Source organism: Aquarana catesbeiana, linkage group LG09 (assembly GCF_042186555.1).
Source record: "Aquarana catesbeiana isolate 2022-GZ linkage group LG09, ASM4218655v1, whole genome shotgun sequence".
NCBI lineage: Eukaryota > Metazoa > Chordata > Amphibia > Anura > Ranidae > Aquarana > Aquarana catesbeiana.
The window spans coordinates 156,614,367-156,637,462 of record NC_133332.1 but is presented as its reverse complement, the minus strand read 5'-3'; the positions used below and the strand labels follow the sequence as shown (position 1 = coordinate 156,637,462).

Sequence of the window (23,096 nt, the reverse complement as noted above, 5' to 3'; positions counted from 1 at the left end):
CACGCAACCCACTAAACGCCAACATGCCCCATAAGCCACATACAGCACAGCCCATTTAAATCAGCAGGATGCCCTATGTGTGTCACAGGAAAAACGAGACACAAAATGTGCGCTCCCACTATGCTAGATGTGAATGGGGCCTGAAAGTGAAATTGGTGCAGTGTGTTTCCTTGCATTTCAGAAATGCGCTGCACTAAAAATCGCAGTAAAAACACACCAAGCTACGCACTAAAAAAAAATCTAAAGTTTCTTTTGGGGCGCTTGCTGGGTGTAGGCCAGCTCATTCAGGTGGATGGGTTGCACTATGTGTGGTAATTGAAAATGCTCCAAAACACCTCCCCACCTTGCTAAAAAGTCACCGAGCATCTAAGGGATCGATAGCCAGGTGACTTGGGTCGGCAATTTCGGAAGCCTATTCCCAGATGGAATTGTCTCCTCCGTCGGGGATCAGAGCACATTCTACTAGAGCTCTTGCAACCACTTGGGCAGAGAAAGCTGGTGCCACCCCAGAACAAATCCGCAAGGCGGCCACTTGGTCAAGTTTTTTGACGTTTGCCCATCATTACAGGCTGGACCTTTTTATCAGCAAGCGTTCAGGCTTTCGGCAGAAAGGTCCTGCAAGCTGTTGTCCCTCCCTAATGGGGAACGTTTTGGTTATTTTCTCAGGTGCTGTCCTGAAAGACTATTAGGGAAAATTCAAGTTAGACTTGCCTGTAACTTGTTTTACAAAAGTCTTTCAGGACAGCAACGACCCTTATGCTGGGTATATCTCTGTGACTAATTATGATGTGCTTATGTGTACCAGTGTGGGCCGAAGGTACTTCACTATGACTGGCATGTGGTTGGGGGAAGCCTCTTTATAAAACATTTGTGGAAGAGGCGTTTCCTTGGATGGTGGGAGGAGCCACAATCTATCAGGTGCTGTCCTGAAAGACTCTTGGAAAACAAGTTACCGGTAAGTTAACTTGAATTTTTTTTATCCAGTGAGCACTGCACATCAGATTTAGACTGACTCCCTGGGATTTAATGCTAGTTTTGTATGCCCTGACTAAAAATCATTTTGAGCACAGCTAGTAGCGTTCTCCAAAAATTCTTAGCATTGAACGATGATCTTATTAGCCCTTGCATGCATTATTATTATTATTATTATTATTATTCAGGATTTATATAGCGCCAACAGTTTACGCAGCGCTTTACAATATAAAAGGGAGACAATACAGTTATAATACAATACAATACAATACAATAGGATTAAGAGGGCCCTGCTCAGAAGAGCTTACAATCCTAATAGGGTGGGGCAGGTGGTACAAAAGGTTGTAACTGTGGGGAATGAGCTGGTGGAAGTGGTAGGAGATTAGTTGGAGACGTGATAGGCTTTCCTGAAGAGATGAGTTTTCAGTGATTGCCTGAAGGTAGCAAGAGTAGGGGATAGCCGGATAGATGGAGGTAGCGAGTTCCAGAGGATGGGAGAGGCTCTGGAGAAATCCTGGAGACGAGCATGGGAGGAGGAGATGAGAGAGCTTGAAAGCAGGAGGTCTTGAGAAGAGCGGAGAGGTCGATTTGGGTGATATTTGGAGACAAGATTAGTGATGTAGCTTGGGGCAGAGTTGTGAATGGCTTTGTATGTTGTGGTTAGAATTTTGAATTTAATTCGCTGGGTGATTGGAAGCCAGTGTAGGGATTGAAGTAGAGGGTTGGCAGACACTGAGCGTTTGGTAAGGTGGATAAGTCTGGCAGCAGCATTCATGATAGACTGAAGAGGGGATAGCCTATGGAGCGGTAGGCCAATGAGAAGGGAGTTGCAATAGTCAAGGCGAGAGATAACAAGGGAGTGAATGAGGAGCTTGGTGGTTTCATTTGTTAAAAAAGGGCGAATTTTAGAGATGTTACGGAGGTGAATTCTACAAACTTTTGACAGCGATTGGATTTGAGGCTGAAATGACAAGTCAGAATCTAGGATTACACCTAGTACCCTGGCGTGAGGGGAGGGACTGATGGTTGCATTGTTGATTTTGATGGAAAAGTCATGGAGGGGGCACGGGCGGGGGGGAATATTAATAGCTCAGTTTTAGAGAGATTTAGTTTAAGGAAGTGGTGCGACATCCATGCTGATATGTCAGTTAGTAAGTTAGTAATGCGAGAGGAGACTGAAGGAGTGAGGTGAGGAGTAGACAGATAGATTTGGGTGTCATCAGTGTATAAGTGGTATTGGAAGCCATGGGCAGTTATTAGGTGACCAAGGGAGGAGGTGTAGATAGAGAAGAGAAGGGGTCCAAGAACCGAGCCTTGGGGGACCCCCACAGAAAGGGGCAATGGAGAGGAGGAGACAGAGTTGTAGGTGACACTGAAGGAGCGCTGTGATAAATAGCCAGAGAACCAGGATAGAGCAGAATCTCGGAGGCCAAGGGAATGTAGTTTATTGAGAAGGAGCGGGTGGTCAACAGTATCAAAGGCCGCAGAGAGGTCAAGTAGTAGGAGTATGGAGTACTGGCTGTTGGGAGTGGGAGACTTGTAAACACTTTTATGTAAAGACCCATTCTTGCTTGTCTTAAAAGACCTGCGTAATCCTTTAGCCAGTTCATTTGCATCTCCCCAAGATATTGTTTGATTTCTGTACATTGCAAGGAGTGTCTGTTTCCTGCAGTACCCAGATAAATCAGAAGGTAGCGTAGTTCAGTTTTTTCTTTTAGATTGAAAGGTTGTGTCTTGAGAGATATGGAACTAAGATGTTCAGAGGGCTTGGTCTTTTTAGTTCTATTTGGTGGCCACAAGATGGGGTAAAGCTTCTAAGGTTCCATATCCACATGGATTGGAGAGGTGAACCATTCCCAATGTAATGGTACAGGTCATCAGACTCCTGCTGAGAAAAAAATACATTTCTCAAGATCTTTGGCTACTTAGGGGGCAGCAAGATCTGACCTTCAGTTTGAAGGTTTTATCAGCTGTTTTCCCTCCCTAAGGTATAAGTTTGTTTTATCCTCTTGGTTAGCTGTCCTGGACCACAGTTAGGCTTCGTGTACACTAGTCTACTCTGGCAGCTCCTAAACTTCTTTTTTTTTTTTTTTCATAGTGACATATCTGGTGTGCACACAGATGCGTGTGGTGCATGAATATCCGGAGGATACAATTTGCCACGCTTACCTTACAACCTCCAATGAAAGTCAGGTGTTTATATCTAGTATGTAAGCCAAAGCAATCATTTCAATTACTGTGAGCTTGCTTTTCTCAAAATGCTTTCCTGATGTTAAATAGCCTGTGGTGTTAATTGTTTTTAAGAATAGAGAGCATAAAAATGTTGCGAGAGGATGATTGTTTTATATAGCAAATGATACAGTAGCAGGTTTATGATACTAGCAGAGAAGCGGTGGGATATTTTTAACCACTTCAGCCCCGGAAGAATTTACCCGCTTCCTGAACAGAGCACTTTTTGCAAAACAGCACTGCGTCTCTTTGACAATTGCACGGTCAGGCGACGTTGCATCCAAACCAAATTGACGTCCTTTTTTCCCCACATATAGAGCTTTCTTTTAGTGGTATTTGATCACCTCTGCGGTTTTTATTTTTTGCACTATAAACAAAAAAATAGCGACAATTTTGAAACAATATTTTTTAATTTTTGCTATAATAAATATCCCCACAAAATATTTAAAAAAAAAAACTAATTTCTTTCTCAGTTTAGGCCGATCTGTAGTTTTCTACATATTTTTGGTAAAAAGAAATCAAAATAAGTGTATATTGATTGGTTTGCGCAAAAGTTATAGCATCTACAAAATGAGGGATAGATATATGGCATTTTTATTATTTTTATCATTTTTTTTTATTAGTAACGGTGGCGATCTGCGATTTTTATCGTGACTGCGACATTGCGGCGGACACATTGAACACTTTTTTTGACACTATTGTGGGACCAGTGACATTTATACAGCGATCAGTGCTATAAAAATGCACTGATTACTGTGTAAATGACAGGGAAGGGGTTAAACACTAGGGGGCGATCAAGACGCGTGTCCTAGGGAGTGATTCTAACTCTGGGGGGGGGCTCACTACAACATGACACAGATCACTGCTCCCGATGACTGAAAGCAGTAGATCCCTGTTATGTTGCTAGGCAGAACAGGGAAATGCCTTGTTTACATAGGCATCTCCCCATTCTGCCGCTCCGTGTCACGATCGCGGGCCCCCAGCTGACATCAAGCCCGTGGGCACGCTCACGGAGTACGCAGCAGGCGTGCGCCCACTAAGCCGCATCTTAAAGGGGACGTTTCAAGTACGCCTCTTTGCGCAGCCGTGCCATTGTGCCGACTTGCATCGTCATGTGCTGGTCGGCAAGCAGTTAACAATGTTGCAGACGGAGAAAATTTTAACAAATTGAGCAGTATGTAGTTTTGTCTCCTCATTTGAGGCAAGTTTGCTATTCTCGTTCAGATTTATACAATAAAATCCTAACCTGCTCTAAAAAATGTTGTCCTTTTAAACTAGAAAACTGCCATGAAAGACCTGGGAATTTTTCACACTTTGATGCCTATATGTTAGACCGTTTCGTGTCTGCCTTGTTCAAAGGGACAGAGGTCATGGATTTAGGAAATGTCACAACTCTCTCAAATGAGCCAGGTCCACCATCTCCACTGAGCTAGCTTCTGATTTATGTAGTGCATGTCTTAAAAATTTGTAATTCTTGATTAAATTTGAAGTTAACCAAAAAAGATACATTTCATATTTGTTGTTGGGAGTTCCGTTTTTAATTACCGTATATTATCAGCGTATAACATGCACCTTCATTTTTTAAGAGGGAAGTTTCAGGAAAAAAACTTCATTTTAAATAAAGAACTTTGAAATAAAATTAGGATCACAGCTCATCAATGCAGCCTCACCAGTGCCATCTGCAGCCATTAAATTGCCCAACAATGCAGCCTGCTCAGTGCCCATCTGCAGCCTCACCTTTCCCATCATTGCAGCCTCGCCATTGTTGGATTATCCCTGCTGTCTCCGAGGGAGGAGGAGGAGCGAACGCCGCTGAATTGCACAGACCCGTGATCTCCTGTGTACACGGCGCTCCGTCACTCACATCCACGCCTCCTGGCCCTGCTCATATGATAGACAGAACAGCGGCCCAATGCGGGGCCAGGAGGCGTGGCTGTGCGTGACGGAGCATCGGGTACACAGGAGATCGCGGGTCTGTGCAATTCAGCGGCGCTCGTTCCTCTTCCCTCAGACAGCAAGGATCGGCGTATAACACGCACCCACGATTTCCCCTTGATTTTCGGGGGGAAAAAGTGCGTGTTATACGCCGATACAGTATTCCTCCACTTTCCTTTTTTAGCCAATTACAAACTACACAAGAAAATACACACTGCAATAGCAGCAGTAAAAGTTATAGTAGGCCAAATGTCTTTTTTTTTATAAATGTTGCAGATTATCAGTGTAATTTTTTTGACACCACCAGAGACTTAAACTGACTGTAAAGCTTTATTTATTTTTATTTTTTTAATAAGGATGTCATACTTTACTCTGTGCAATGGTTTTGCACAGAGCAGCCCTGATCGCTCCCTATGGTGACACATTTGCAGGCTTAATCCCAAGCCGAGCTTTACGCATCCTTAGACGCACAGAGCATGACTTGGCCCTGCCCCTGCTCACAGGCGGTGATTGGCAACAGCAGGAATTCCACTTCATTCTCAAACTTAGTGCAGCATTAAATGAACTGAGAAACAGTAGTAAACTAGCAACTCTTCAGAAGAAGAAATGGCACTTTGTATAAAAACCAGACTAGTATCCCCTTTGGAAGATTTCCCCTTTTACTGTTCTGAGAACAAATTTTATTTCACTTTTGATGATAGTGGTAAATGACAAATGGAGAGGGTGAATCTCCCTAATGGGGGCACAGACAGCAATAAAAATATTTTACAGGTCTAGTCCCTCTGTATCCAAAACTAATTAATATGCCTTAAGTTATATGTTAAGTGCTAGTAGTTTCTGCTACTTCATTGTATTGTGCAGTCAGTGAGATCAATTGCACAATCTTAGCACCTCCTACTAACATTGAATGTGCCACAAGTAAATCAACTGGTCTTGAAACTGAAAGCCATTTGTGTAGCACTAGCCTTATGGGAAAGCTTGTCTCTGCTGTAGACCAGAAGATAGGCTAATTATCCCTCAGAATTTGTGATGTATATTTGTATATGGTGTGTAATGCCGATGTCACAATAATTTCACAAGTTTGCAGTAATTATGATATATTGTCTTTCAGATTATCATAAAGGACAGCCCTATACAAGCGATGAAAAAGTAAAAGATTTCATTAAATGGATGAAAACTCAGAATGAAGCTGATTTCCAAAGAAAAATCACCATTGGGGGATATCATCCATACCCACAAACTCCAGCTACATTTGACAAGTATTGTAGCGATAATAAAGGTTTGTTTTCAAACTACACATTTTAACAACTACCTTTTGTCACTTTTAGAGAAAAATGTATCCTTTTTACATAATAAGGCTTACGTTTACACAGGTGGTAAAAAAAAAAATAGATATTTCAGCTGCGTTTTTTTTTTTTTTTTTTAATCGCACCCCTGACCCACCCCTCCGGGTAAATCTCCCAGAGGGCAAGTGGTTAAGGATTAAAACGGCAGCCAGAGAGGGTGTTGCTTGTGCCACGGCCATTGCAAATTTAAGTTGGATTCACTGCAGATCGCCCTACAGACTGCTGTAAAGCCCACGTGAAAGAATCCTAAATGTATTAAATATATTGGAGATCATGCAAAGAGTGTGTGTGTGTGTGTGTGTGTGTATATATATATATATATATATATATATATATATATATATATATATAATGTAGAGAGAGAGAGATTAGAATATCGTGCAAAAATTAATTTATTTCACTAATGCAACTTAAAAGGTGAAACTAATATATGAGATAGACTCCATTACATGCAAAGCCAGATTGTTCAAGGCATAATTTGTCATAATTGTAATGATTATGGCCTACAGCTTATGAAAACCCCAAATCCACAATCTCAGAAAATTTGAATTTTGTGAAAAGATGCAATATTCTAGGCTCAAAGTGTCCCACTCTAATCAGCTAATTAAGCCATAACACCTGCAAAGGGTTCCTGAGCCTTTAAATGGTCTCTCAGTCTGGTTCAGTAGGAATCACAATTATGGGAAAGACTGCTGACCTGACAGTTGTGCAGAAAACCATCATTGAAAGCCTCAAAAGGTCATTGCAAAACAAGCTGGAAGTTCCCAAAGTGCTGTATCAAAGCACATTAATAGAAAGTTATGGGAAAAGTGTGGAAGAAAAAAGGAGCACAAGCAGCAGGGATGACCGCAGCCTGGAGAGGATTGTCAGGAAAAGGCCATTCAAAAGTGTTGGGGACTTTCACAAGGAGTGGACTGAGGCTGGAGTCAGTGCATCAAGAGCCACCACAAACAGACGGATCCTGGACATGGGCTTCAAATGTCGTATTCCTCTTGTCAAGCCACTCCTGAACAACAAACGTCGTCAGAAGCGTCTTACCTGGGCTAAAGAAAAACAGACCTGATCTGTTGCTCAGTAGTCCAAAGTCCTCTTTTCTGATGAGCGCAAATTTTGCAACTCATTTGGAAACCAAGGACCCAGAGTATGGAGGAAGAATGGAGAGGCACACACTGCTAGATGCTTGAAGTGCAATAAGATACGTTATTGGTCCCTAGTGATAAGTGTAATAGAGGTTACTCTGATGCTTCTCAATTATTGAGTCATTTCACATTTTAAATAACTGTAGCCTAGGAATGTATCACATCTTGCAGTGTTCCCTACATGAACTAACAGCTTAAAGTATAACTAAAGGTAAAACTTTTTTTACGTTTTTGAATAGAGTGGGGAATAGAATGCTTTTCAATTTTTATTGCTGTCTGTGCCCCTGCTAAGGAGATTCACCCTCTCCATTTGTCCTGTTTACCATTATCATTGAAAATAAAAGAACATCCCAAACGTTGGGTTGTCTTCAGTAAAGTAATAGAGGGGAAATCTTCCGTTGGGGACACTAGTTCTGGTGACCTGGGGATTCCCAAGGAATTCCCTTGATTTTCCCCTCACTTCCTGCTTGGCTTTATGGCAGGAAGTAAAAGGAAATCACCAGAATGGGACACAGATGGTAAAAGAAAATCTGACAGGGTTTATAACCCTCCCTTACGCTATCCAAAATGGGGGGGTTTGCCTATAGTTCTACTTTAATTGGTTTCAGTGCTAGATATGTACAATTTTTTTAGATTTTTACTTAAATCTCTATGAAAGATGAGGCCACCCAAATTCATGTTTGGCCAGCTTTACTGGAACAAATATGCAGGACTAAAAAAATCTTTCAGCAACTTTAATTGCTGAATGTGCATATTCAAGAAATCTCAATGATGATCTAAATATACAGTATGTTTCCCACTCTCTGCCCGCGCTATAGTCGAAAGCCGGTTACTGCGCAGGCTTCCAGCGCTGGAGGGTGCCCCCTGCAACGTACGGGCTGCGCTCTCTGTGATTGTCGAGTCCCTTGGACTCTGCTGATCGCAGAACAGGGTAAACGGCCAATCACAGCGGCCCTTTACCATGTGATCAGCTGTCAGCCACTGATGTAAACCGAAGCAGGTTATCGGCTTTTTTTATCCTCATGCTGACAGCGTGAGGAGAAGGGAAGACAGCCGTTAACCGACTTCTGTTACAGGGTCATTGGTCATATACAGTGCCTACAGTACTGCCAATCAGTATTGCCCACCTGTACCACCTCATCAGTAAAGGAGAAAAATTACCTGTTAACAAATATTTTTTTGTTTAGGGAAAAAAAAAACCCAGTGATTATTAAATACTACCAAAAGAAAGCTCTATTTGTGTGAAAAAATTATAATTTTCATTTGGGTACAGTGTAGCATGACCGCGCAATTGTCATTCAAAGTGAGACAGCGCTGAAAGCTAAAAATTGGCCTGGGCAAGAGGTATAAGTGCCCAGTAAGCAAGTCATTAACTACGCTTCCCACATATGTACCTAACTTAACCATGTACTCTTTGATAGAAGTTTCATCCAATGCCGTTAACATGTTTTGGAATTGTTTTTTGTTCGCATTACTTTTTTTAAATTTTTTTTTTTTTTGTGTGTGGAATGTTACTGACTTTGACTTATACTCTTCATTGTATTTGGACATTATCTTCTACTTGTATATCTTTACTTTTCAATAATGAAACCCGTATTTAACCGTAAAATTTCTTTTTCTTCAGTAGAAATAATGTTATCCACAATTGATGAACTTAAAGCACATATTGATCGACTTCATTACAGAGAACACAGGCGTGTTGCTATTCAGGGTATAATTGCTGCTTGCAGATTTGTTGAAAATGAGGAACTAGAAACCTCAGAAGCACAATCGGTATGTTTCTCTCCTTCCCGGTCTTCCTTTTGATATTTTTTTTTCATTTTTTATCATTCATATGTAAACTTTTGTAGGTCTTTAGAATGTCACGTCAAAGTAAATACCTTTTTAAAAAAAAAAAAAAAAAAAAAACATTTTAAAAAAGCCTTTTACTTTTCAGATGTTTGGCTGTCTGAGCTTTTTAATTTTAGAAGAGCCATTTACCTGGATAGCTCAGCAGTTCACTGATTGATTATAAATGTTGGAGTTAATTTTAGGTAGTTGAACTGCATTTTCCTGCCCTTCCATCCACTCCCCCTTAAGCTGCAAAGGCATGGAGGGGGCTGTAAACATGGCGAGTTGCTTTGCTATGGTATGGCAAATAATGGTTCTCTGTCATGTTTTGGCAGGCAGTACTGCCCGCCGCAAAATGATGGGGAATACTTTTTGCCACACCCCAATGCAAAGCAACTGAATGGGGCATGCTGCCACAGCGTTGGTGCAGGTTTTTATGGGTTAAAAAGGTGACGAGGAGGTGACCTAACGCTTCCTCGCCACCTATCAAATACCCTCTGAAGAGCTGTCCAGCTATATATATGGCTAAATGAAGTTTAGTTAGTGCTTAGAATAAAAAAAGAATTGATATAGATATTCATTATCTATCTCTTACCTCTGCCCTTTTGTTATCCTTTGTTGCATCCCCATGCTCCTAATCTCCTGTAGCCTCCTTGAAGCCACTGTCTATATGCATGCAGTCCATTCACTTGGCACGTTTCAGATGGTTATAACAGTCCAACATGCCTGGGCAATGTACTTTGGCAAAGTTATTTGTAGTCTACATTGGGTCAAAATACAGGTGCGCAATTGGGAGACAAGAGTCAGTCGGTCACACTTTTCTAAGACGTGCTTGAGCAGAGCTTTATGGCGTGATCACCAGGTGGTATTTTCATAAAGGGTGCAGATTTAAACTGCCGTTTGAAATTAGAATAACATGTTAAAGTTTGTATGAGATTTTTCCCTTTTCACTGTTTAGCAGTTGGATATTTTTTATTACAACACACTAAAATCGTTATTGGTGAATACAAATACAACTTACAAAATTCTTACAAACTGTCAAAGATAAAAACTTTGAGTTAAATAATATTTGAAGATTTTAACTTTTTGTCCTTTTGTGAAATGGTGAAAATCAAAGGTATGCAAAACTGTAAATAAGCAACTAATGGTCAAAAAAAATCTGGAGGCTGGCCTCACACTTGTGTCTTGGTAATGCAAAACCCACGGTGCCATGTGTGCTCTGAACCAAGTGTGTTGCGATAAAATGATGCAAACAAACCTTATTGCAATGCAGGACATTACAACACAGGGCAACGCTGCACAACACGCTTGCATGCATAGAGATAAATCCATGTAATTTTTTAAGATGTGGGGGGGGCGGGGGGGATTAAGCAATGCATACTAATGCGCTGCAGCACAGGGCACACCAGGGCATACATTATGTGCACCAAAACATGCACTTGCTGATGGTGTGAATAGGCCCTTAGTATACTATGTATGTGTGTGTGTATAGATAGATATTAATATAAATTATTCTCGACAGTCGCTTTATTAGGTACTCCTTGCTAGTACCGGGTTGGACCTCCTCAGAACTTCCTTAACTCTTCATGGCAAAAATTCAGCAAGGTGTTTGAAACATTCCTCAGAGATTTTGGTCCATATTGACTTGATAGCATCACGCAGTTGCTGCAGATTTGTCGGCTGCACATCCATAATGCCAACCTCCTGTTCCACCATATTCCAAAAGTGCTCTATTGGATTGCGATCTGGTGACTGTGGAGGCCATTGGAGTACAATGAACTCATTGTCATGTTCAAGAAACCAGTTTGAGATGATTTGAGCTTTGTGACATGGTGCATTATCTTGCTGGAAGTAGTTCTTAGCTGACAGAAGTGGCACCTGGTGTGGTCGTCTACTGCTGTAGCCCATCTGCTTCAAGGTTCGATGTGTTGTGCGTTGGTTGTAACAAGTGGTTATTTGAGCTACAGTTGCCTTTCTGTCATCTTGAATCAGTTTGCCCATTCTCCTCTGACCTTTTGACATCAAGGCATTTTTGTCCACACAACTGCCGCTCACTGGATATTTTCTCTTATTCAAACCTTTCTTTGTAAATCCTAGAGATGGTTGTGAAAATCAGCAGTTTTTGAAATACTCAGACCAACCGGTTTAGCACCAACATCCATGCCACGTTCAAAGTCACTTAAATCCCCTTTCTTCCCCATGCTGATGCTCGGTTTGAACTTTTTTAAAGTTGTCTTAACCATGTCTAGACGCATAAATGCATTGAGTTGCGCCCATGTGATTGGCTGATTAGCAATTTGTGATACCAAGCAATTGAACAGGTATTCCTAATAAAGTGGTGTGTGTGTGCGTGCAATTTTTTATTTTTTATTTGTTACTGACAGAAGCGGTGTCAGTCAGGAGTACAGTTATGTTGCAGGGCACATGGAGCTGGCCTGCTGCAAGTGTTTTTTCTGTCCTACCGTATCCCTTACGTCCCTGGCAGCAAAATGTCATATTAAGGCTGCTTTCGCACTGACGCTTTAGCGCTAAAAATAGCGCCTGTAAAGAGCCTCTCCTCTCACTCCGTTGTGAAAGCCCGAGTGCTTTCACACTGGAGCGGTGTGCTGGCAGGACGCCAAAAAAAGTCCTGCAAGCCGCATCTTTGCAGCGGTGTATACACTGCTCCTAAAGCGCCCCTGCCCATTGAAATCCCCCTTTTTCGGGGGTTAAAAGTTCTCCACTAGGAGCTGAAAACCTCAGTAAAATTTTACAGTAATGCGCCACTAAAAATAGCGACGCTTTACCGCCAATGCCCCAGTGTGAAAGTAGCCTTAAAATTGGCTTAGCTGAATAAACTACATGTCCCATCTTCCACTGTGGTAGACAGCTTGTAGTTCTCAAATCTCACACCCATAATTCATAGACCTTGCCTTTTGTTTTTTTAACAAAAAGTTAGAGGATATGTCTGCAGGAGCCTGACATTACACCTGCAAACCACTGATCATGGGTTGAATCCTTTTGACGCTTCCAGAGGAAAAACATAAATGCACATTATTTTTCCTGCAAAAATATGTGCACTCATTTTTTCCTTAAAGGTGCGCTTAGCTTTTATTAATCGGGTTTATGTACAAAATCTGTCTAAACTTTGTTCTTTTCTTTATGCATTTTTTTTCTCCAGGAAGAAGTGCTGGCTTCCTTTGTGTCTGTGACATATCATGGAAACACTGAATTGGACTTGGTGGAACAATCCCCCAGTAGTGGACAGAGCAAGCACCATACAGTATTGGCCACTTCCCATAGTAATGTGGAAGAGGTTGTCCCTCACTGTGAAACCAGTAATGTGATCGTAGTAAAGCGAAGGAAGAAACATGCAGTAGAAGATATGTGAGTAGATAATGTTTCATAAACTTTTATTTTATTGGCTTGTTGATTTTTAGCTGTGTTTTTCATCTATATTGAAGTATGTTCACCTTTTTCTAGGGGTCTATTTGTAAAGCAGCATTCTTACCAAGCCACGAACATACTACTACCTTTTAAACGAGATATCCTCCTGTACTTTTTAAAATGCAGCCACTTACTTCCAGAAGTCACATTTACTGAAGAGAGTTGTGTTTGAAGGGTGGGTGGGTGGCTGCCACCCCCCCATGTGCCAATTGCATTTATTTTTTTTTAGAGCAGAATGAACAATGGCACAAATTCCCACAGACTTCTTACAACATCTTTTTAGTGAGCCTTTGTTGCTATATCTTCAAACAGAAGGCACATCTATATTAGTGGGTTTTGAAATAGGTTGTTCAACATGCACATATAGGTGTGATGATTTGATATTAACAAACCTAGCCATATGGTACAAATATGGCTAAGATTCCAGAATATAAACTGCCATCAAGCATATAGAAACATTTTTTGTATTGTTTCCTCCTGGCAAACAAAAGTAAATTCTTGAAAAGAAATGGCTCATAAATATGACCTCATATTCACTAAAACTGAAATTAATGTGGTTGAGGGTTTTAGCCTGTGCCAATTAAAAACATGATTAATGCACTAAAAAGTAGGTTCTGCTTTGAAGTAGATTAAAGCAGCCTTACGTGAACTTTAGCTGTTTTTCCTTGCAAAGCTTTATAAATTTCCACATTTCTGAAAGGCTGCCCTATACACATTTCTTTAATCAATATCAAAGATAATTCTTTTCAATACTGCATGTACATACGAATATGTCAACCTGTGGAATCAAGAAAAATCCTTGAGTTTCATACACCAGGAAAATGGCCTGGGTGAGATTTTAAATGTCATATTAACATTTCATTGGGTATTTTTTTTTTAAACTTCACTAAAATATTAGTCTGCACCAGTTTTCGTGCCTAAATCCCAGTGCCTCTAATGGTAGAGGAAAGAGGGTCTACCTTTTAGTGATATTAAAGGCTCTTTTTCTTTATCGTACATCACAGGACACAGAGCCCATTATTATAATAACTACTTGGGTTATATGTCACCTGTAGGTGAATGGACACTAGTAGATCAATCAGACAGGAAGTTCTCTCCTATATAACCCCTCCTACACAGGAAGCACATCAGTTTTCTCACCAGTGTGTGTAAGGTGGTGGTCACTGATGTGATGCATGTGCTCTTGGAGGTCTGGACAGTTCTATTAAGAATCATTGACTTCAGTCGGATCCATTCGAAAAAACATATGAAATGGTTGCACAAAGATACATGTTTATACGTGTTTACATAAATATACATGGTTATACATGTTTGCCTAAATATACATTGTTATACATGGTTGCATAAAGATACATGGTCTGCATAAAGATGTATGTTTATACATGTCTGCATAGATGCATGTTGCATAAACACGTTTTAACAAATGCATGCTTGCTTATTGCGTAAATGCATGTTTCCATGGGCACGTTTTGTATAAATGGGTGTGTACAGGGACATATGTTTTGACTAAATGCATAGTTGCATAAGCACATGCTTACATGCTTCCATAGATTCATGTTGCTCAAACACATGCTGGCATCTTTTCATTTGTACTGCATACGTATAGGTTTTTACATTAAACTGCATACATATGTGCTTATTTGCGTTAGTTGCTGCGTTATTTACCTGTTATACCAGTTAAATGGTTCCAGAAAAGAGAGGCAGCCGGGGGAGGCAGGTGCACCGCGCTCAGGTTCAGGGATCTGGTGGGGTCCACATTGGATTGGACAGTGGTGTCAGGTGCCTCTGAGCCACTGTGGTGTTTGGCATTGCAGTGTTTCCTGACTCATTCATTTTTCGTCACTGTGGCCGCATCACCTTGATCATGTGTGTCTGATCTCAGTTGATCGAAGCCTAAGCCGGATCAAGTCTGGTTAGTATATGGATGGGAGACAGCCCAGTGCTGGGCTTGCTGAAGACATCTCAATACTCATTACCTCAGTCTTTGCTCAGGAAGCTATCGGTTCCAGGGGTTCCTTTTGATCTATTTCTACAGGAAGAAGCTGTGTTTTTAGGTTAAAGCGTATTCCCTACATACAGTCCTACTCCAGGTATTGGTAGAGGATCATTCTCTGTCTGGAACTTGAAGATCTAGGCATTGGATTTCCATAAGGCTCTGTTTCCGGGGTTTTGCGGAGCAAAAATTGGTGGTTGATATTCTTCCTTTTCAGGAATTTGGAGAATAACCACTGTTGCCAGTCTCTCCAAGTAGATTTGAGGCTGGCTACAGTTCAGGGGGCTTGGTCTCCATAGGAGAGAATACTGTCCTCTAATATCTTGGAATTTTTGACCAGTACACCTTGCTCTGGATTATAGAACAAACCAGTTGTAGGTTCAATCCGGAAATGCCTCTGCAGGCATATATATCAACCACCAGGGTCTCACCAGAGGTCATGCGACTCAGGGAGGTGAACCACATTCTGTCTGGTACAGTACAAGTGCTGTCTCTATCGCCAATACATATTCCAGGGATAGAATAGTGGCAGGGGGAACTCTGCAGGGGAATCTACTAGATTCCAAGTTATACAACAGATTGGGACAGGTATGTCCGAGACCAGTCCCACTGCCAATAGGGGTAGATGTACTGGTAATACCTTAAGGATCGGTTCTCCCTTATTTGATGTTTTTTCCCGTTTCGGCTTCTGCCGAATCCCAGGAGGGCTTGGTACACTGACATAGCGAGTCTTGCGGTGATTGCTCCTTGGACACTCCCAGTCCAGCGGGACCTAATGGTCTTGAAGTGTCACCCGCAGAAATATGTGAGCGGGAGATACTTTCTTTCTCCAATTGGTAGGGGTAAAGAGATTGGTCTTAAATACCATTAAGGGTCAGAGTTCGTCCCTATCCTTTCTTTTCCAGAGGCCGTTGTTTCTCACTCCTTGTTTCATACCTCCATACAGCATGTAACTTGGACAGTCCTGCCTGTCAGGCCATTCTTGTGTCCTTGGGACTTTGAATTTTATCTTGACTGTCCTTGCAGAGGCCACTTTTTAAACCAGTCGGCGGATTCTGTTGGTCCTTTTATCTCAGAAGGTGGCTTCTTTGGTTGCTATCACTTCACTGAGTGGAGTGTCAGAGTTGGCGGCTCTTTCAAGGAGCAAGGAGCCGTTCTTGGTCTCGCATCAAAAGGTGATGTTGCGTTCTCATCCATTTTTATTGCCTAAAATGGTTTCTAGTTTTCACTTTACTCAGGACAGTGTCTTGCCTTTTTATTCTTCTCCTAATCCACAGTTGGCAGTAGAAAGATTGCTACATACTCTAGAGCAGGGATATGCAATTAGCAGACCTCCAGCTGTTGCAAAACTACAAGTCCCAACATGCCTCTGCCTCTGGGTGTCATGCTTGGGGCTGTCAGAGTCTTGCTATGCCTCATGGGACTTGTAGTTCTGAAACAGCTGGAGGTCCGCTAATTGCATATCCCTGCTCTAGAGGTTGAGGCGCTCAGGATCTACTTGAGTTGTCTACACAGGTCAGGAATCCTGGTTTGTGCTGCCAGAAGAGCCCAGAAAGGGCAGGCGGCATCCAGGTTGAATATTTAGCAGTGCATCTGCTTGTTTATCAATGATGCCTATGGTTTAACCACTTGCCCACCAGGCCAATTCTGACATTTCTCACCTATATATGTAAAAAATCATCTTTTTTTTTTGCTAGAAAATTACATAGAACCCCCAAACGTGTTATATGGTTTTTTTTTATCAGAGAATACAATGGCGGTCTTTGAAAATTTGCTGCGCAAATACCGTGCAAGATAAAAAGTTGCAAATGCGTTTTTTTGGGGGGGAAAAAACTGTTTCGTGCTTTAAAAAAAAAAATTAAACCGTAAAGTTAGCCCAATTTTTTTGCATAATGTGAAAGATGAAGTTGCGCCGAGTGAATAAATATCTAACATGTCACGCTGCAAAATTGCACACGCTCGAGGGATGGCGCCAAACTTCGGTACTTAAAAATCCCCATAGGCGACGCTTTAAAACATTTTTACTGGTTACATGTTTTGAGTTAGAGGAGGTCTAGGGCTAGAATTATTGCTCTCGCTCTAACGTTTGCGGCAACACCTCGCATGTGTGGTTTCAACACAGGTTTTCATATGTGGGCAGGACTTGCATATGGGTTCGCTTCTGCATCCGAGCACATGGGGCAGGGGCACTTTAAACATTTATTTATTTATTGTTAATTTTACTTAAAATTTTATAATTTGACACTTTAAAAAAAAAAAAATGTTTTGATCACTTTTATTCCTATTACAAGAAATGTAAACATCCAGAAAGAAAGGAGAGTGGGAACAAGGGGACAGTGGCTGATGTTGGCCCCATGAACATTCCCACCCTGAAGATGGCTGGACTATACCGGTACAGATAAACAACAATAAACAAACTATATAAAAAGGTTTATTACAAAAAAGAAAATACATAGTATACTTATTAAAATGCAAAACAGAGATTCAGGATTCACCAAGGAATATCTGTTATTACAAGGTATAGAATGGTCTGGTTCTCGACTAGTTTCGCAATATTATCGCTTCCTCAGGAGGACCAATCTATAAGACAAATAATACAATGCAATACAAGCAGAAAGAATACATTGCACTACACGTAATGATCATAAAAAAGCATATAAAAGGAAAATAACCAAAAACATAAATACGGGTTTGGCTTACCCTATGATTGGGTGATCGTGTGCAGCACCGGGCCGCCTAATTAACACTCCCCCGCGGCGGACAAGGGGGATAATGCAGAGTTCTCTTAATAAAAAGCATAACACAAGTAAGGGGCCAAATAAGTAGCTGGTTGAAAGGTACGATAGATTAAGCCATTCACATAGTAAGGGGGGTAGGGGAGGACACAAGAGGGAAGAAACAAGGGGGAAGAAAGAAAGAATGAAAATAGGGGAGGGAAAGGGGACGGAAGGGGGAAGGATGGGTAGAGGGGAAGGAGACGAGGGAAGGGGAAAGAAGGGAAGGGGAGATAAGACATAGGAGGGGAGGGACGGGAAAAAGGGGGGGGGGGGAACCAGTGGAAGTGGTAGGAGGGTGGGGAATGTGGGGGGGGGGAGAAAGAGCAAGCTGGGACAGACAGCACACAGGAGAAGGGAAAAGGGGGGGGGGGGAGGGGTGAACAGCACCTTAACTAGTGAATAATTGGGGCATATAATATAGCTCACCAGAGTTATTGAACCAAAGGTAACATAATTGCCAAACCACATAGAGACTTCTGATGGCGTGGGGGTCGGATGGCCCATAGGGAGCAGGAACGCAAACCGTGTCCAACCACTGGGGCATCATGGAGGGTACAGGGTATGGGAGCCCAACAAGGTGGGTGGATACCCACGGGGTTACATGGGAGTCTGTCAATGAAACAGTATCAAATGTAACAAAAGATACAGGATAGTATCCATATGACGGTATCGGTTATAGATAACGTAGGGTAAAAGGTAGTATCCAAGGGTAAGAATGCAGAAAAACGTACCCATAGATGTCCGCCAGTGAGGCATTGAAGGCGTCCCTTCCATCCAAGCCCCACGTACGCAGCCTTCAGTGGAGAGAACTGTAATGCACACTCACAGGCCCGAGGGCCCATTAAGTGAGCACCCCAACCCGGAGACGCCCACGACGTCGCCGGGTCAGTTTCTCCGCACTGCGCAGGTGCGCGACCCGCGCTACTGCGCAAGCGTGTTCGAGATGAGCCCGTGGGCGGGGAGCCCTGGGCTCGGAGAGAACAAGCAGGAGATGAACAAAGGAGAGTCATCCCTGCCAGGAGAAACACAAGTCCGCCGCTATGGGAAGGCACAGGCAGCCACGGATCGCACAGGACACCCAGGGATCGCCAAAACAATGCAAACAAGACATTGAACATCATGGAAAATTAAAAATACAAAATATATATAAAGATATATGTAAAAAGGATATGAGTGGCAATATAAATGCCACTAATAGCAATTACTGTGTTGGTAAACACAAACGGGAACTGGTCCCCACAGACGGCTCAGGAAACAGGGGGGACAGTACTAGCTAAAGAGAGCCCATGTTTCAGGGTGGGAAAAATTATGAGGTAGGGCTTCCTATTGGTAAGTGGTGGGAGTGAAGGGTAAGGGAGTGAGAAACGGGGGGGGGGGGGGGGGTGGAAAATTGGAAAATACCATGCAAGAGGTGATGACTATGCTCCAGACACATTCTGGGTAATGAGGTGAAAGTGATGAAGGGAATTAATTAATAAATTATAAAAGTGGAAATATAAGGAGTGTGAAACAGTGAACTTAAACCGGTGCACTGTTGGTGAAAATTATATATAGTTATAGTGAAGAGGTGATGGTGACAACCAACAGAGAAGAGACCATATCAATTAATTAGGTTGAAATAAAGATGTCCCTAAAATAGCTAAATTAGGGATCTGATGACATGGAGGGCAGGGGTCTCCATACAGTGTCATGTTCCACACAGTGTCATTTTCAATAGGTATACATGGGTAATCGCAGTTTTGCGGTAATATGACAAATGTAGTGGGTTTCAAAATGGGAGACGAAGGGCCATCGTGGGTGAATATCAGCTACGGATTATAAATGTGGGTAACATAGATAATCACAGTTGGGCCGGAAGTTTACCGGTCCATAACAACACATACTCTTGGGTATGTGTAATATGTAAGCAGCCTTCTCTGGAGAGCGGGACTTTTTCTGGCAACCTCAGGACAGAACCATCCATGCTCCGGAGAATTTCCCGTGGCAGAGACTCCCCTCCTTGGGCTTTCGAACCAACAGTTGTGACGTGGACTGTAGAAGATGGATCCCCCTTGAGTTCCGGGGTTTCCAGGACCAACCATCGTCCATTAAGGATCTCAGAGCTCATTTGATTCGGTGTTACCGACATCCGAATCCACTCCTGTTGGTAAGCGTATTCCATCTGTTTATATTCCATGACCGTATAATTCACGACACACAGGAGAAGATCCCTACACCAATTTAATATTCTACACCCAGCCCATGTGTGGGGACTTTCTTGTGTTTACCTATACCTCTCCATTCGGATATTACCAGGATATACAAGAGAAGACTCCCACACCAGTATAACATCCACACCCAGCCTATATTTGGGACTTTTTTGTGTCTTATTTATAGCTATATATTGGGACACTACTACATCTCATTCAACACTGAACATTTTGTTTCATGTGTCATGCGTTCTAGTCATGTGTATATCTGTAATGATCATCATCATTGATGTGTTTTCTTACCATCTGTTATCATCATTAGCGCTGCATTTCACTTCCATTTATTATAATAACTGGCTCTGTGTCCTGTGATGTACTAAAGAAAATAGGATTTTTTTCTACAGCTTACCTGTAAAATCCTTTACCTGGAGTACATCACAGGACACAAAGGTCCCTCCCCTCTTTTTAGGAATGTATTGCTTGCTGCAAAACTGATGTGCTTCCTGTGTAGGGAGGGGTTATATAGGGGAGGACTTCCTGTTTGGACACTGGTAGGTGAGTCAGAACAATCATTCACCTATAGGTGGCGTATAACCCAAGTAGTTATTATAATAACTGGCTCTGTGTCCTGTGATGTACTCTAAGAAAAGGATTTTTACAGGTAAGCTGTATCCTTTTATTTTTCCTTCAGTGATAATTTATTTCTGTGGCTAGAATAAATTATTCTGGCCATACAAACAAACGCCCCGCTGCTCTTGAAGCCTCTAAATACACCTAAAAGCGTTGGACACTTTTACAAGCCTCAGGCTTTTTTCTGCCAAAACGTTGCTGCCAGGAAGAAAGGCTTCAAAACTTTGTGTGCATGAGACCGACCTAAAGGGTAAGTTCACCTTTCATAACAAGTTACACTCTGAATATGGGTGTAACATGAAGTTGCGGCATCCCCATACCCGCCCTGATCTTCCCCCGTTTTGACAGAACTTTCAGTCACAATTTAAAAAATACGCGGCTGTGTGGGGCTCCACCCACTTGACCGCGCCTTTCATTCAGAGTTCACTGCACTGTTTAGCTTTAGGTACTTCATTGATGTTTCCAGTCAGTGTGCAGCTGCCTGCTCAACAGTCTGCAGGAGCCCTGCATTGCACGGGTGTAGGTACAGTGTTGCATGACTGAGTAATTGTCATTCAAAATGTGAGAGCACCGAAAGCTGAAAATTGGTCTGGTTATTAAGGGGGTTTAAGTGCCCTGTGGTCAAGTGGCTAGGTAACTTTTTAAGTCATTTTGGACATGAATTTCCAGATACTTAAAACGCGATACCCTTTTAAGAGGGGGGGGCCCGCCGGTGCAGGGGCATCAGTCAGGGAGCACAGGAGCGATTTGTCCCAGTTCACCAAGACACCAGAGAATGTTCCAAAGTGGTCTATGATGGTCAGGGCCGCTCTCAGCGACTGTCGGGCATCATGGAGGTATAAGAGCATGTCGTCTGCATATAGGGAGACCTTTTCAGTCTGGGGGGAACAGAATACCCTCCACCTCCTCTGCAGCTCTGAAAAGCACCGCCAGCTGCTCAATAGCCAGAGCGAAGAGGGCCGGGGAAAGGGGGCAGATCTGCCTTGTGCCTCGGTGGAGGGGAAAAGAGGCCGACAGGACACCATTTGCACAGGCTCTGGCCGTTGGCGCTGATTATAATAGACGCAACCATGATATGAAATTGGGTCCTATTCCAAATTTATGTAGGATAAGCCATTAATATTCCCACTCCACTGAGTCAAAGGCCTTCTCTGCATCATGGGAGGCCACCACACCAGCCTCCCCGTCAGCAGCGGAACTTGCAATCACAGTATACAATCTTCTCAGATTAATGTGCGTCCCCTTGCCCGGCATGAACCCAGTTTGATCTCCGTGTATCAGGAAGAGGATAACTGTATTGAGGCGGGTTGCCAAAGCCTTTGCAAGGATTTTTCATCCACATTAAGCAATGAGATGGGCCTATATGAGGAGCATAGTTCAGGATCCTTGCCAGGCTTGAGAATCACCACCATAACAGCTCTGGGCAGGGAGGCAGAATCAAACGCGGCAGATGGGACCTCCAGTAAACTGGCAGCGAGGGTTTCAGCATGTGCCTTATAAAATTCTACTGGGAACCAGTCATCTCCTGGGGTCTTCCCCCGACTGAAGGGAACTGATGGCACCTTGGAGCTCTTTCAAGGTTAGCGGAGCGTCAAGTTTCTGTCAGGCCGTCTCCGATGGGGAAGGCAACTCAATATTCTCCACATAAGCCTGGAGCTCATCCATGGAGTAGCCAACTCTGGACGTATAGAGGTCCTCATAAAATGAGGCAAATCGACTATGTCTCTGGGGTCAGATAACTGTCCCGAGGCATCTTTAATACTGGCAATGGAGGTCATCACCGATTGCTCCCTGGACAACCATGCTAGGAGTCGTCCGGGCCACTCACCCTGCTCGAATATGCGCTGCTATTGGTGCAACAGCAGTTTGTTAGTGGCCGTTACCCGAAGGAGCGTCGCTTCCCGTGTGGCACGCTGTAGGTCCACCCTATGAATCTCATCACTACTAGCAGAGTACTGAGCCTCTAAGTCAGTGGCCCTCCGTTCAGCCTGGAACAATGCCTCGCCAGTCTGATGTCGAGTGCGACTTATGGCCGACTGGTAGTGATCTTTAACATGTACTTAAAGGCCTCCCAACTAGATGCGGGAGTCGTGGCGGGCGGGTTGGCAGTCCAATATTCTTGCATAGCCAACTCTGCGCCTGGAACTATACGATCGTCCGAGACCTAGAATTGGGACAGGCGCCACAGGCAGTCGGTAGGGGCGGGGTTCACATTCAGTCGTAGCAGGATGGGGGAGTGGTCTGATATACCCCTAGGCAAATGTGATATCTTCTGTACCTTGGCAAGAACAGGGTCGGTGGCAAACACCAGATCAATAAGTGACATGGCCTTATAGGAAGCTGATTGGCAGGTGTAGGCTCTTAGAAGGGGATTCTTCCATTGCCAGACATCTGTGAGATCAAATGTGGAGGCCCATTTAGAAAGGGGGGATTCCACAGCCGTGTCAGCCTATCCATATTAGGACAAGGAGGCATGTTAAAATCCCCTGCCAAGATCACATTATCAGTGGAGCAGCTAGCTACAAATTTGGCAATCTTGTGCAGAACCAGCAGTGATGCCAGCGGAGGGATATAGAGCCCCGCTATCACCATGGGAACATTCGCAATAACGGCATGAAGAAGCACAAATC

General features: G+C 42.9%; 1 protein-coding gene across 2 annotated transcripts in view; it reads left to right on the top strand.

The window, feature by feature from the left end:
• Window positions 1-23,096, top strand: part of RADX (RPA1 related single stranded DNA binding protein, X-linked) — a 167,323-nt gene that overhangs the window by 104,706 nt on the left and 39,521 nt on the right. Inside the window, exons 7-10 of one of the 2 annotated variants that reach the window (XM_073599299.1) lie at window positions 3,071-3,178; window positions 6,248-6,415; window positions 9,249-9,394; window positions 12,612-12,817. In XM_073599299.1, the coding sequence (XP_073455400.1) occupies window positions 3,071-3,178; window positions 6,248-6,415; window positions 9,249-9,394; window positions 12,612-12,817 (628 nt within the window). Of the gene's footprint in view, window positions 1-3,070; window positions 3,179-6,247; window positions 6,416-9,245; window positions 9,395-12,611; window positions 12,818-23,096 lie in introns of both variants that reach the window. The other variant, XM_073599298.1, reaches the window with a different exon arrangement.